At 42.6% G+C, this 16,655-nt stretch overlaps 1 protein-coding gene across 1 annotated transcript; it reads right to left on the reverse strand.

Moving 5' to 3' along the window:
- Nucleotides 1-2,092: 2,092 nt before the first annotated feature.
- On the reverse strand, nt 2,093-16,649 carry CRBN (cereblon). The gene is made up of 10 exons (XM_017735225.1): nt 15,607-16,649; nt 14,808-15,010; nt 13,828-13,977; nt 12,324-12,486; nt 10,922-10,984; nt 10,423-10,507; nt 10,151-10,266; nt 7,717-7,781; nt 6,422-6,553; nt 2,093-5,223 (listed from the first exon to the last, which is right to left on the reverse strand). The coding sequence occupies exons 1-10, from the start codon at nt 15,730-15,732 to the stop codon at nt 5,070-5,072; spliced, it is 1,257 nt and encodes a 418-aa protein (XP_017590714.1). The 5' UTR covers nt 15,733-16,649; the 3' UTR covers nt 2,093-5,069.
- Nucleotides 16,650-16,655: the final 6 nt, after the last annotated feature.

Here is a 16,655-nt window from a genome sequence, read left to right on the forward strand (position 1 = left end):
TATACTATAAATTATGTTTATTATATATAATAATATTAAATTATATATTATTACTATACATAAGATATTGTTATAGACTATAATATCGATTATATCTAATTATATATAATATATAGTACATATATTGTATATTTTATTTATTACATATATATATTATATAGGGGTGTGTGTATACATATATATATAAAATATATGTGTGTGTATATATATATATATAATCTATTTCTCCCTCTCTCTATGCCCCTAACCCCAGGGGGCAGCTGAAGGGACTGGCCCTGTCACCCAGCACAGGTGTGTGACACTGCAGAGCAGCTTTACATCCACAAGCATCACCAGCACCCGCAGGCCTGTTCCTCACTTCCCGATCATTAACCATCGTGCCAGCCTGTGAAATTTGTGCCTCAGCCCCCCCAGACCTCGGCTCGGGGCTGTGTAGGGATGGTGATGCCGCCTGCAGCCCCAGCTTGTGCAATAAACACGTGTTGTACAGGGGAATTCAGCTGGGGGAACATAAAGCAGGACTGTTCTCCTTATTTCACATCCCCATTGCGAGCTCAGGGAGTGTGGGGCAGTGACACCAACCTCCTGCTCCTCCCACACAAACTGGGGCTGGTACTGGGGAAAATCTGTCCAGAGCCTTGGATTCAAACCGTGTCCAGATGGAGGCAGGACACAACACCCAGACCCACAGGAAACTTCTGCTCCAACTGCTCTGGAGTTCTGTTCACCGCCTCTAGGAGAGCTCTTGGATTAAGGATGTAACACACCTGCATTGCAGAGCCTTTCTAATTTCCCTGTGGATTCAATACAGCTGGAGACAATTTTCAGATACCCCGTGCTCTGCCTGGGCTGTTTGGGTGGGTGACGTTCTTAAAAGCTTCAATAAGCCTAAAAATCCCACACAACACTGGAGCATGAGTGGCTGCAGTACAGTAACCCCTTTTCCTCCCTTAAAAAGCTGCTCCCAGCTCCAGTGGGACACAAAGGATTACACTCCCCTGGTGGGGAGAGAACAGTGTCCTCCATTATCTGGCTGGGCAAGACAACAAGGATTTAAAGCTTTGTTGCATAAAAAATACAGAAATTTGACAGAGAATAAACCTTTCTTTCCAGCTGGTTCTGGACCTACAAAACACAAGAGGACAGTGCTACATAAAGTGTTCTCGAGGTGCAAATCTTACCTAAGGTTTGGGAGGAGAAAAGAGCAGCTCTCAACTTGTCTGTAAAGTGGTCACATTCTCCTCCTCTTCATGAGGAACTTCCAATGCCAGATTTATCCTTCTGGGAGAAGTGGAGGTGGGACTGTGGTCAAACATCCCATTCCTGCCCTCATAAATGGTGGGGGGCAGCCAGTTTGTATGGAAATGAAGGGTTTGAGTCACAAACAGGGACATTACCAGGGTCAGAATGGTGTCACTCCAGTATCACTCCCTCCAGCACATGCCTGAAGGTCATCCAGCCCCTGGTAATCCCTTCTCCACGTATCCCATGGCATTTCTCCTGGAATTCCCTTTACCTCATGGCCTCATTCCCAAGGTCCATCATTAACTCTGCCGTTGTCACGAAGTCCTCTTGTCACAAAGTCCCCATGGTTTTGCCCAAAGCTTAGAAAAAGTTACAGACTTTTCCAGTGGAGTGTCAACCACCCTCAATTCCTGCTTTCCAAACATTTGTAAGGAAGGGAAAACATCACAGTCAGCCAAGCTCTCAGAAGAAACAAACATCTTAAAATCCAGGGAAAGCTCATGGTGCACTGCAGACCTTCGGCCAGAGCAAGAAATGCTGCCCGAGGGAAAAATCCGGCCCCAGCAGCACTGTCCGTGTGGAAAACAATTCCCTGGGAATTCCCATGAGGATTCTGTGCAGGCTTGAGGGAAGCCTGGAATTCTGCAGGTGTTTAGGAGTCTAAAATTCTTCCCTCTTGACGACCCACCCTCTCTCCCACGTTATTCCTTACTTTCTCTGCCCTGGGCCAGTCCAGCCAGCACAGACTTGGGAGTGAAACTCTTACCTTTTGCAGCCAAACCTGTTTAAAATACATCATAAACTCAAGTGCTGCCTTTTTCCCACCCCAACAATCAGCAAAATCAGGTGAGTTTTGAAACAAATTGGATTTTATTCTTTGCAAATGTTTGCAAGCCACAAGATTTGTCAGAAAAGTTGTCCCAAAAGGCAGAGAGAGGAAGAGTTAAAGCAGAGACTGGGCTACCCCTGGAGCAGTTTACAGAGCAATTAAAGGTGACAAAGAGAGGAACAAATGAACTGCAGCACATCCAAAAAGAGCATTAATAAAAAACAAATGAGTATCTGCAATGTTTCAGGCCCAGTGTGCAAGTGGTTCTACGTATTTGTCCAAATGAAACTAAAATAAATGAGAACTTGCAATGTTACAGGCTCTGCCTGGGGGTGTTGGTGATGCTGCAGTGATGGCTTGAAAACGAGCGAGTCTGTGCCACAAATCCCGTGATCCCTCAGTCCTGCTTACCTGCAGGACACTCCTGTTCCCACAGGATGCCTGTTTGTCCCTCAGCCCCGACCCCAGCCCCATTCCCACATCGAAGGGATGGTGATGGGAGAGGAGAAAAATGATCCCCTGGGGCAGCAGCCAGCAAGTCCATCGGATTAATTAATTCCTGCATGAAGCTACTCAGCCAATGAATGGGGTAAATGTAAATATTCATAAAATCTGATTTCCTTTGATTAGCTCTCATGAGCAGTTGCTGTCCGTATTTTTCCATACTGATGTTCCAAATTTTCCACAATTCCAACCAATAGTTTTCTCTTCAAAACAGAGAAAAGCACGGAAAATAGGAAACAATGTATGGAGCCATCCCCAACTCCACACCCTGGAGTGCTGCACCCTCTGATCCCTCCCAGGGAACCCTCTAAGGACTGGATTCACCACCACAGGATTCATCAGCAACCCACGATGTCAACCTGGAAAGCGTCGTGGACTCGAATGTGGCAAACACTACACAGGGTAAGCACATGGAACAGCATCACCAATAAAATCTAATCAGTGTTAATTTCCTCCTCACTTACCTCGATTATATTAGCTTACATTTGACTATATACACAAAACACCAAAAATATGCCTATTCTGGATTCAAACACTGCCATTTTTAGTTGACAATCCAAAAGACTCAGCCAAAACCCCAAAGAACTGAACCCTTACGAAGTTCAGTGACAGCTGAGAAAATCCTTCTGAAATTCTCCTTCCCCACCCCTCAGTGAATGCTCACACCAAGGCAGCAGAAAGTGCTGTGAGCACCCTCCAAGTTCTCAGCCCCACTGAGGGTCACAGACACAACAGATATGAGGGATTTTGAGGGGAAAAGTAACAAAATAACCCAAATGTGCAGCCCAGATGTGTTGTGTGTGCAGGGGTGAGGGAAAGCCAGGCCTGGTTCCAGTGGATTTCCAAACACAGAGGATTCAGAGTCTCCCTCTCACACCAGCACTTGGCTTTCAAACCTTATAATGAATCATCATCTACATCCAGAATGTTTTCTGGATGAAAATGAGCCTCTGTGTGCTCAGAGCCACATCCCAAGTATTGCTTTTCCCAGTTCACTGCCAAGTCAGGGCCCTGCAGATGGAATTGAACACGGAATCAAAGATGTCTAAGGAGAACAAAAGCAGCACAGAGGTAGAAAGCTTCAAAGAACTAAACCTGAGTTACACAATCATTAATCTCTACCTACCTGGCATGACAAACACCCAGCAGCATCCAGCAGCACGTCCATGGTTTGGGGTGTTTTTCCAGCTGCAGGTACCACACTAACGTGGGAATCAGCTCCAGGTGTGCCAGGCTTGGCCTTGGCCCTCAACTGAACTGATCTGTCCTTGCTACACCTGCCTGGAGCCCGACAGAGAACAAGCAGCCAATGGCTCTTGTCTTAAACTTAATTAGTTTTGCATCACTGTGAAGAAATAAAGAGTGGATGATAAAAGCTTCACAAGAAAAACAAGTGTTTATGTGCACAAACATACTGAAAAAAATCTCCATTTCCATCACCAAAGTGCATTCTGAGAGGGAAAAAACCAATAAATCAGTGGCAAAAGCTGCCCCAGTTTGGCACCCAATTTGTGGAGCACAGACAGCCCTTCAGACAAAATAAAAACCAAACCAAAAATCTACCAAGAAACAACCTCCCCACAAAAAAGCACTGCCTTATTTCTGTTTTATTTAGGAACTTTTGCTCTTTGTAAGGTGATAATGGGAAATTTTACTTTATGATCTGATAGTTAAAACAAAAAATAATTAAAGAGATTTTTCCTTCCCCTTGTCACAACAAGCACTACTTAAAAATCACCTCAGTGGGGTGTTTTAGAGTCCTTCCCAAACCCCTGGACACCTACACTGGTAAATTAACCAGCAGTACTTTGGGGAAGTAATTGAAGCACATGGAACAGAAAGTGACAATGCTGTTTACCCTCTGGGACTGACCTGTGCACTTCTTACAAACAGTTTAAAACATGAGACTTCTAAAGTCAAGTGGACTAAACAGATGAGACAACTTGTAAGGAACAGACACTTCCCATGGGTTCCATCCTGGGAGGCAGCTGCAATTCCAGCTTTTGCCCATTCCAGCACTGCCTCCAGCAGTCAGAAGCTCAGGCTGCTTCTCTCTTCCATGGGTATTCAGCAAAGAGCTGAGAAACAGCACAAGCAGCAAACCTGAAGGACTTCACAGAGTTAGGAACAGGGATTCTCAGCAAACCACTTGTAAGTGTATTATGGCAAACACTCCACAGCAGGAAACTGCTACCTACCACCCCGGGAATATTGCATCAATCAGACTCTGCTTATTGTGATCTTAGTTTGATTTTAGTTTCCATCCCCCTTCCTTCACTGCAAGTAGGAATTACACAAGGCTGGACAAAGCCCAGTCTCAAGCGTGTCCACGTGGATCAGAGATTTCCTGGTGTCCCGTGTGGGACCTTCATTCCTGGTGTCTCCTGGCACCCCCTGTCCAGGAGCAGTCGGGAGCTGCAGCACGCAGCTGCGCAGCGCTGCCAGCGCGGCGAGCCTGGCGTTCCCCGGGGATGGCAGCGTGGTGCCCGGGCTAAGGAAGCATGGAAGCAGGACTGAGCAATGCACGGGGGCGGCTCACAGGCACAGCAGCACCGAGCGGGGGGGACAGCTCCTTCCTGGTGGCCGTGAACTTCCAGCCCATGTGGCTCCCGCAGATCCTGCACTGGGCGATGGTCCAGGCGTACCTGCCACGGGCACAGCAAAGGCTCGGTCACAACACGGAAGGAAAAGGCCTTTGGAAAATGCTTCAGTGGGTAACAATCCCAAAGTGGGTGTGGGTAACAATCCCCAGCTGGGTTTGGGTAACAATCCTCAGGAGTCCAGTGCCCATGTCCCATCTAAAACGCTGCAGACCTTAAAAAAAGTAAAGAAAAAAACCTCACAAAAGCCCCACCCCCAAAGCCCTCTCTTCCCTCTTCGAAGAGAGGAAGCAACCAAGGATTTTCATCGCCTCAGGTTTCAGCAATGAAATGCTGAGACCCCTAAAGAGGGGTCAGAAAACTTCTCAGAGTGAGTGACTTAATGGGAATAAAAGTGATTTTTGCCCTGCTGCCCAAACAACAGGGACTGCTGCACTTCCCACAGCAGCAGAGCTTTTCTCCAACAGTTTTATGAGGTAGAACATGAATATTTCAAAGCCCTCATAGAAGAGCTGAGAAAACAAAAAAGGAACAGAAATATTAACTACAGATACTAAAAGTCCCAAATTTTCTTCAGGGAGTCTTAAAATGTCTGACAGAAATGCCAGGCATCCTCCAAGTCATTGCTCAGTTCTAGGTGATATTCCAGGAAAAAATCCTGGGTGCGAGACCTGTTATTATTAGGCAAACTTTTACATCTGAGCACCTAATTCTGTTAATTAATTAATCTGTTACTGTCTCAGAAAGACAGACTATTATTAATTATTTATTATTAAAATAAAATCAAAGATAATCAGATCAATACAAATGTCAGTAATTTTTAACTTCATGTTAACATTTATTTCGTTTTTAGATAAGAAAATGTATTTCAGTAGACTAAATGCATTTATACCTTCTGGTTTGCATTTGCACTAAAGCTCTGTGAAAACAATTATTTCAGCTGTACCTTAAACAAAAGCACCCACAAAGAAACTCCCAGACCACTTTGTTTAAACAGTTTAGATTTAGACTATGTTTTAAAATCTTAGTATTTCCCCATTTAAAAAATATTAAAGATAAATTCTGCAATATTTTATGTGATTTGTCCGTTTGATTCTGTATTTTGAATAAGCCTAAATTTACTTCCTTATTTTTCATATGAGCAAAATGATAACAGGTGCCTAAAAAATTCAGTATTTACTATTCCACCCTCCCAGAAATGCCCAGTTTGGGTAATTTTCTAATAAAATGCTGCTGCTCTTACCCAGGAAACCAGCTGTGCTCTGTTGAGGGCCGACCACTGAGGCTCAGGTTGCAGGCTTTATATACAGTGAGGGTTTCATGGATGTATCCATGGGGATTCACATAGGCTGCCATGGGCCCACACAAGGATAAGCTACAACACACAAGGAATTTTGTCAGAGAGCAAGGAAAAATAAAAAAATACCCCGAAGGGTGGCAAATGTGAAGAGGAAAAACTGCCAGCTAAGTTTAAAATATTTCTCCAGAGCAAAAAAAATGCTTTTCATAGGGGGGAAAAAAGTCCCTTGAATTATATTATTAAAAATGGAAAGCAAACAGATGCTAATTTAAAATATCATTGGTCAAATTTTCTTAGAATTGCAGGAAAGTACACAATGGGCCCATCCTGTGTATTATGTTAAATAGCAACTCCCAAGAAAAGCGAGGAAAATGTAACTTGAAAAGTAAGCAAAAATGTTCATTTACTGCAGCAACTTCTCAGCACCTTCTGTTAAAAGTTCATCATATTGACACGGCAGGAATTGTAGTGTCTGCAATCCTTTATTTGATTAGAAGATAAGAAATGGCTTTTAATTACCCCATCAGCTCCTTATCACACTGGATGAAGGAAAACTGTGAGGAGTCTTTGTTAGCCCAAACCATCTCTTAACCTTCCCATTATCAGAGGGGCTGGGCTGATAGGAGTTAATCAAGATTAAAAACACTGACAAGGCTGACAGAAGCAGCAATTATTTGGGAAATGTAATCGGTGTTAATCATGCGAGATATTGTATAGGGCAAACAGAGAATGGGGTCAGCCTGCAGTTATCAGGAATTAAATTCTTAAAAGAAAAAAGGGATCCCAACATTTAATGACATAAATGGGAACCATCCCTGCATACCAACATCCTGGCAGCCCGCTTATACCCCCTAATTAATGCATTTTCATCTGCTCTTGAGGCCTGTAGGACATATAAATGAAGTGCTGAGAATTAAAATTTTGGATCTCAAACTTTATTCAGAAATACCAGGATGAAAAAGTCTTTATGTGGCACATTTGTATTTCAAATCATTCAGTGTGAAGGTGCTGGGGGTGTGGCACAACACCAACTTCTGTTACAATATACCTGGAAATGCTGAGATTTCCTAACTTTTTATTAAAAAAGCTCAAATATAAACTCCCTATAAATATTTACTTAAATTTTATTGGAGCTCTGGCAAACACAGCAGTTTTAAGACATAACCCAGCTTAATCCGCTTTGCTGTGCCTGTGTTTCTGACCAAACACCTGCCCAAGACAAAGAGTAATAAACTCACCTGAATATTTCATTCTTGGTAGTTATTTCTGTGTCTTGGCATTGCTTACAACAGAGAGATGTACACTGGGAAAGAGAAACACAGAGGACAATTTCATTAATTTCCAGATGCTTGTCAGCAGTGGGAAATAATAAAAATGTCTCTCCCTCAGAACAGACTTTGGACCAACTGTTTTGTTTATCTGAACAACACTTATATAGGATATTTTTCTACACATTTTACTTATTTAAAAACATTAATTGTTCTCCAAAAGACATAACAATGTTCATATACTCCCCTCCCAAAAAGATCCACACACAGAGAATTGGATCTGACTCCACAAAGATAATAAATGAGCCAACCTTTTAAGGTCTCTAAAGGCTAATTTAGAAAAAACAACTTTTGCTCTTCTGCAATACAGCACAGAAAAGGCAAATGAGACAAATGCAATCATTAAGTCTTTCTTAAATTTGAGGGTACTGTAGATCAATGGGTTTAATTTCCTCACAAAAATAGGTAAAACATATTGATCTCTCTCCTGGAGATTATAACAGATTAATCCATCTTCTACAATTTCTACAAAGTGGAACTGAACAATTCATCACTGACACTGCCCAGAAAAGAGGCATTTAAATCAGCTCAGCAGAACACTCCCATTAATTATCAGGACGTGCATTACTTGTACTTCTTTTTAAGGGTAATGCCTATGAAATTACCCCCAAAATGATCCCCAGTGTTTTGGAATAAAACGCTGCACCCAGGGAGAGGATCTTCACCTGTGCTGTTATAACCTGGAGTTTGTGCTTCTGAGCCCCCCTGAGCTGTGACTCCTGCCCTCTGTCTCCCTTCAGAGGTTGTTGTTGCATTTCAGCTCCTCCAGCTCCTTTCCTGGAGGTGCCTCTGGTCCTGCCCCACTCTCTGCTCACTGGAGATGAGGAAGGACAAGAGCTCTAGGACACAGATATTCTTTATCCCCTCTGGAAGCTCCCCTGGCCTCTCTCTCCTGCCAGGAACCTTCCCCACCTCTTTCAAACCACCCCCACTCAGATTGCAACCCAGTGCTCACACAGCACTCTGAGAGCCCAATTTAGCCACTACTTGATTCCACGGCTCCACTTCCAAACCCATCTAATGCCTGCAATTAGCACTCTCAAGTGGAATTCACGGTGTTATACCTGGGAGTCAGGCACACTCCTTAACGTAAGCGTTGGTAACTGGGTTAACAACAGGGAAAGCTGATAAAAGTACAATAGAATTCACTGGTATCAGAGACAAGGGAAAATGGATCAGCTCTCAGGATCGGTTTTATTACTGGAAATTACATTCTGAACGAGCCAGGGCACCCTAAAGAACCCTGGCTAAAAACGACTGGTTTGGGCCAAAATGTTGCTAAATAAACTGTGAAAAGCCATAATGCACTCACCATTCTGACACTAATGCAGAGCAGTTAAACACATTTACAGACCAGAATGCCACGTGTTGGTGAACACCTTTTGGGTATAACCTAAAAAGCAGCTTTAACTTCAGTTTGTGAGGGTAATTTAAGTTTTCCTGTCTCTCTGGAATTTATAGAAAATATATCATCATGGAACACGAACGGCTCTCAGCAGCACTTGAGTATCAGGGTATCTTCAGAGTTTCAACTCAGGAAAGACAAGTGAAATTTAGTCTGATTACAGCCTCAGGCAAAAACCTGCCCATTTTTTTCTCAGAACTTGGAAAAAGTGTTTTCTGTCTGTTTCTTTAAATTTCTAGTGCATGAACTTTGGGAAGAGGATCACTATTAAGATGACATTCTGGTTCACTTTTCCCCAGAAGCAGGCAAGAATTTAATGACAGTGCTTTTTAGCCAAACAGGCAAAATTCCCACTTCTCTGTATCCATTAGACAAACACAGCATGGTTATTTAGAAAATGTAAACTATAATAAAAACTGTACTAGACAAAAATAGAACATTTAGAGCATTACAAGGCCATGGCAATGGAATGAAGGGAAGGGAAACAAGAACATCTTAACAAGGAATTGCCTAACAAGTCTTATTAAAAAAACCCTTTTTTAGTCCAATCTTTAGATTTGCACTCAATACTACATAGATTTTGCTACAAAACCCACAAATTTCCATGGCAAAAAGATACTTGATCGTGGTGTCAGTATGGGGCCATGATGGCTGTTAGCAACACTGGACTTCTAGCACCATCTCTTGGCTAAAAAAGTGCTGTGCCACACCAAAATACTTCTAACAAAAGCAAATATTACTATATATATTGTATGTTCCTTGCTAGCTGCCAAACATAATCCAGCACTGAGACGTCATTTTCCCTCTGAGCAAACTTCTGAAGAAATAACAGAACACTCAAGGATTAGCTGGAAATTCCATACATTTCTGTAAGAGATTCTAACAGTCACTCCTGTATTTTTTTGGCAATTCAGTGGTAAATAAAGAAGAACTACTCACTTTGTTCATGATATCTAACTCACAGCGGAGCCTCTGCACAGCACTGCCTATTTTGAGCAACTGGATACGTAAAGCATCATCAATGGGCAGGCAGGCAGCAACTCTGTAAGAAAAATCTAGAAATGAGAAAGCAGCAGGTCTGTTAGAATTAACAGAGAAATAAAATAAAACCAACTATTTCTATTTACAGTACAACAGGTAATTATCTAAGCTGGGTTTTCTTAGGAAATTTAAAAGATAATTTTAAAAAGTGAGTTCATAAGACCTCGTACCTACTGGGTTCGATGGAAGAGATTCATCTTTAAGGTTTTCATCCCACTCATGGAGCTGCCTCTTGACTCTTTCCATCAAGGTTTCCTTTTGTTAGAAGAAAAGCCTAATTTAAATACATAGGTATTGCTGTTTTCTTAGGAAAAAAAACAAAAGGGAAGCAAAATGTAGAGTAAGCTCTTTTCCCTAAGTGGATAGTACCTTTTAATTAAAGAATAACTAAAGAATCACTTTGTAGCTACGTATTTTAACAGTTTTTGCTCTGAGACAACACAGAAGGAACCAGAATCTTTACTATCCCTCCCAGACATTTGTTCTGGCACCAGAGAACAAGGACACAGAGGGGGAAGCCCTTCCTGATCTTTTCACACTACAGTGAATATAAAATGCTTTAAAATGGAAATTATGAGCCAACAAAACCAAAGCTTTTATATTATCCCATACTTAGATATTACAACTACAAAACTCACCGCAGGTTATTGGATTTAAGGGTGAACTTACAGCATCATAGAGAGAGTAGAGCCAGGGGGGCCAAGATGTCAAACTGGCACAGTGGAACTTCCTCTGAAACCAAACCCACAAATACTTATTCTTTAACACTAGCAGGTTTTAGGGAGTTTTTTCTTTTAAACAAACAAAACAGGGGAGACAGACCTGAATATTTAAAGATACAAGACATTATCCCCATCAGGACTGGCACTTCACTGTGAAGCTTCCAAACCCATTTTCAGATGCACTGAAACACAGCCTTCTGAACAGGACAATACATGGATTTTGTCACAAAACCTGTCTCTGCACTAGAGGTATTTCTGATGTCTGGTAATAAAAAATTATGTCTTTCAAAAGGGTATCTATCTGAAACAGAGATATAGTTCAAAATTTAGGTGCTATTAACAGTGCATCTGTTCCTAAGTCTCCACCAGCTGTCCCTGGAACCACCAAATTTCCACCAGTGTAATGTCATTTGCTTAATTAACCAATTCTCTCCAGTGATTTCTGAACACAGAAATTTAGAGCTTTAGTTAATAGAAGTCTAAAAAGCAGCACACAGCATAACTGCATTGCTTTCCAAAAAGGATCTCATATTGCACTCTAAATACGTACAAATTCAATGTTAATCTCCCCCTTGAGGGCAACTCTCCTCACTTACAAATGACCCCAACAGAGAGATGGAGGTCAGAGGGACAGTCACCCTGCTCTGGAGCTGCATCCCAGGTTCCTCCTACAGTGGTTTCACTTCATTTCAGCTTCACCTGACAGAATCAGCCTGGGAAAGGGATTCCCACCCCCACAGCCCAGTGTTTCTGGGCTCACAGGAGCTTGGTCAGGAACTCTGAGAATCAAGAGCTCTTTGTTATCAACAGATTGTATTTTTGTTTGGTTTTGGTTTCTTGTTTTGCTTTGTTTGTTTTTGAGGGTACAAGAGTTTAAAACCATTGAAGAAAAAAGCAAATCCAAACATGAGGAGAGTCACCAGGATTCTGTATTAATTTCTGGAGGTAGTTCCAAAGATCTCTACAGAGACAGAAGATTTCAAGGCATCTTCTCTGTGTCAACGACCGAAACAGTGGAGCAAATAATAAATACAGATATAAATACAGATTTCCCAGAGAGGTTGTGGACTCCCCATCCCTGGAAGTGCCCCAGACCAGGCTGGACAGGGCTTGGAGCAACCTGGGATAACGGAGACTGTCCCTTGCCCATGGAATGGATGGGCTTTAAGGACCTTCCCAACCCAAACCATTGTGTGATTCCATGAAAAGCAGGAGGTTGGAATCCGCCTTCCCAGCTGTGCCTACTCCTCTACAGATGGAATTTGATATTGATTTTCTCAAGATGACACCAGAAATTAAAACAAAAAATACAAAACCAAAATAACCAAACCCCCAGAGTAACTTCTCACCTTTTGGTACTTCTGCCACCACTGCCGAATGGCTCTGTCCTGCCAGGAAGTGGGTTTGGAAGAGGGAATCACATGGCACCTGCTGAGAGACTGCAGCTGCACTGCTGACATGGTGGGAGGCAGCACTCGCTCAGGGAGGATTTGTACTTTAGCCTGCTGGATTCTGAGAAAGGAAACAAAAAGATGAGGTGTACACACATTTTTTAAATGTTTTTTTATGGATTTTACAGCTTATGGGAACACAGGCTGGTGCAATGGATTAATCAGTCCACAGTACCAGAGAATTTAAACAACAACCCATTCCATCAGAACTTCTTTATATTTTCGAGCACTACAGGTCTGTTGGGATAGTGGTGGACAGAAATACAGACAGATTGGCAGTGGCAACACAGCAGCATGTTCCACAGTCTCAGCACTAAAGGTTTAGGTTTTTGTCTCCTCAAGTTACTTTTGGTATAAATAGTCAGCTTTCCACCTCAGTGCCTCAGTTTAGCTGAAATGCAGTTTGCCATCTTCAAACCACAAAAGCTTCTGTGCTCAGCTAGAGGTCAGAATCAGCAGAAAGAGGATACAGACTCTGATCAGATTTTAATATCCCAGCATCAACGAGGTCACCTCTTCCACAAAGACCTCAGCATATGTTATGTGGCTACTAAGAATGCTGTCCAGCAGGAAAGACTTTATATTTTATCAGGATTATGCAGCAGAAATCCTGAAATCTTCAGGTGTTTTTCATTACAAATTTCCAGTTTTCTTACAGGGACAGCACTGAACTGGCCACTTTAATAGTTATAAAATGAGTTGTGCCACAAGCACTTAGGAATCAGAAACACCAAGAATTATGGAAACGTTCTTCCTGCTAAGGATCTCTGGACACTGAATTCTCAGTAACAAAGCTGCTGTTCCTGCAGCTGTCCAAGTACTGCCACCCTGTGTCCAAGCAGGGGTTTTCCTAAGCTGTAACATTTGCAGTCTGTTATTTGTAACCAAATGTTAGAGGGCAAACAGCACAAGGATTCTTAATTTCTTCAGCTGCAGGTCACAAAACCACAGAAATGCTGCTCCCAGGCCTCTTTCTAAAGCAATGCCACCATGCTGAAGTGCAGGATACAGTGAGTAGCTCTAGATTTACAGATTTGGAGCAATACTTTACAAGCCTTGCAGAAAAGATTACAGAACCTCTAGCAATTGTGCTAAGAATTGTCACATGCTCCTAGATCAGTGCTGGAGCCTGAACCTCTGGCCAGTGACACTGCCATGGTGCAGGGCATGATGCCAAGAACCTGAAAATGAGGGAAGACTCAGCATATTCTTACTGGATGCTCAGGATCTTGATCACTTTTAGAAATGGAAAAAGGCATTAATTACGTAATATGTAAAAACTAGTCAGAAGAGCCTCGATATCACAGCCATCACACTGGAACATGGAAAAAAACTGGAAAATAAGAGAATACTCCTAATCAAAGCTGACTTGAGTATAGAATTAACTGCATAATTTTCTTACCCATCTGACTGTGTTCTTATTTCAAGCACCTTGAACCTTTGTCTTCCTATTGCTTTCACCTTGACTGTTTCAACTCCATATTCCTGCTCTTCTCTGTAGGCATAGATTTCTGCTGTCGTTCCAAACTGTGCTTCCCTCTCATGTGCATTACTGAAAGTAACAGAATTAAAGGTGAGTTAAATGAATTAACCCCCCTCCAAACAGCACTGCTCATTCAGACTCCAGTCTGTCTGCACTGAGTGTACATGACTGGTCTGATCAAAAGAGTAATTTTGGTAAAATACCTTCAACCATCACAACCATTATTTTTCCATTATAAAGCAACTTCTATTGTTTGGGTTGGTTGGGTTTTTTTGCCAGGTGACTGCTTTATTTTAGAGTCTAGATGTGACATTCTGGGAGCACAGGGATCACCAGTGTGTCAGCATTTCAAATGCAGACACTCCAAGTACCAACACTCTTTAGATTGACTTTATAACAGGAACTGTTCCCACCTCCCACACAATTAATCCATAGTAAATTGCGGGGGGAAGAGGGAGGAACATTCCCAACTTCTTCTGGCACTCATCAGCCTTTCTCTTTTCCACTTTTCTATCACCTCCTGTCTCTCAGCTCTACTGTGCAACATTTGCCAGTGCTTGTTAATTCACCCACAAACAATACAATACAGTTCTCAAAACAAGAATGTGACTTTAACATTTCAGGTCAGGGCTTATTCTTTAACAAGACGGAACAAACAGTTACTGAAATGAAGAGGATGCTCAAACAAAGAAGCAGATCAGCACTTGCTGTTTCTCCACACAAACACGTGATGCTGTCAAGCACCTACATTGCCATTACATATTGGAAGGCAATTTTTGTTAAACAATTTCAACTTGTTGCTGAGCACAGAGCTGATGCAACCATCTGCTTTTGCTTTAGTATCCACAGAAACCGTGCTAAAACATGCTGCATAAAAAACATCCCCCCATGGATTTTACCTGTATGCAAGGACAGCAAAGGTTCTGTCTTTCTGAATTAAATTCCGCACCATGCTAACCTCTTGGGGGCGGAAGAGCTGCAGCGGCAGCGTCTGGCCGGGGATCAGCATCACCATCACCCGGGGCAGCACGGGGATCACCTGGCAGCTGTCGTCATCGTGCACTGTCCTCCCGTGGAACTCCTCCATGTCCGAGCCCAGGTACTGCCAAGGGCAAGGGAGGGACAGTCAGGGAAGGGGCTGGGTGCTCAGGAAGGACAGGGACACCACGGTGAGCAGAGGGATGGAGCTGCTCTGCTGGGAGGAAAGGCTGGGAGAGCTGGGGTTGTTCAGCCTGGAGAAGGAAGGCTCCAGGGTGATCTAACTGTGGCCTTCCAGTGCCTGAAGGAGCTGTAAGAAAGATGGAGAGAGACTATTTCCAAGGGATGGAGGGACAGGACACAGGGAATGGCTTCCTGCTGCCAGAGGGCAGGGTTAGATGGGGTATTGGGAAGGAATCCTCCCCTGTGAGGGTGGGCAGGCCCTGGCACAGGGTGCCCAGAGCAGCTGGGGCTGCCCCTGGATCCCTGGCAGTGCCCAAGGCCAGGCTGGAGAAGCCTGGGATAGTGGAAGGTGTCCCTGCCCAGGGGGTGCAACTGGATGCCCTTTAAGGTTTTTCCAACCCAAACCACTCTATAATCTTACGATTCTGTGAAAATAAAATTAAGTTTGTGACTTGTAAGAACATTACAATAAAACTACACAAATTCCATTAAAATCCCTTCAAGAGATATTTAATGGACAATATATAAAAAACATACCACATGTGATGTGGGCAAACTGGTATCAAAATTAATGATGTTTGGCTTCTCAGCTTCTTTACTATCTTGGTCTTCCACTTCCATTTCATTGTCATCCTCTTCCTCGCTCTCTACTGATAAGCACATACAGAATATTGTGTAGAAATCAATCAGCAAAGACTGACAAAAACCTGAGAATCAGGGAAATGCATTCAATATTCCCAGGCTACAGCCCTTCACAGGGAAATAAACCTGAGGAAAAGAATGTTCTTGCTGTTACAGCAAAATCATCATTCTATAGAAAGGGTCAAAAGCTGGTAATTTATTTCTGAAAGGCTAAAGAACAACTTTCCTTGGAAGAAATAATAAACAAAGGCTGTCGGTTCAGGTTTTCACTGCAGTGGCGCTTCCTTATCTCAGCTCTAAAGGTTTTCTGCCTGCACACCAGGATGCCAGGTAACTCCATTCCTTGTAGGATGATGAGTAAAGTGTCTGAAGCAGCACAAACCTGAACAATCAAACTGCAAGTGAGTAAGAAGCAATGGGAAGCTCTGTATTCATGCAGAGACTCTTGCTGGTATTTCAGACAACTTAATTGCTGTCAGCCTCTGCTGTGTGTACACCAAACACAAACCCAGCAAAGGCAGCTGCTAAGGAACAAATTACAAGGCTTCAAGGGATTTCAGATATAAAACAGCATTTAAAAACCACTTCTTCTTTCCCATTTCTCAGACAATCCTAAAGTAATTTTCAGGCAAGAGGACAATTAAATTATAGTCACTGCATTACTTGACCCTGTTTCTTTGAACACAAACATTATTTATACACCAAGTTATGTCCAAAATAGATGTTAGCATAAACCAATCTGCAGGATCCTTACACCAAGAGCTGCTGGGTAATGGATAATCCCAGTGGTGCTGAAAAACATCATTTGGACCTTCAAAGCTATTACAAGATGGAAAAAAACATTTTTGCAATAGTCTGTCTAGTTGCCTGCCTTTGCAATTAGTTTCTTAAAAAATAAACCAGAGCTGAAAATTTAAAAGGCAGAGGGATTCTCTCATCCTGAA

The sequence above is a fragment of the Corvus brachyrhynchos genome, unplaced genomic scaffold, assembly GCF_000691975.1.
Source record: "Corvus brachyrhynchos isolate BGI_N302 unplaced genomic scaffold, ASM69197v1 scaffold95, whole genome shotgun sequence".
NCBI classification, from domain to species: domain Eukaryota; kingdom Metazoa; phylum Chordata; class Aves; order Passeriformes; family Corvidae; genus Corvus; species Corvus brachyrhynchos.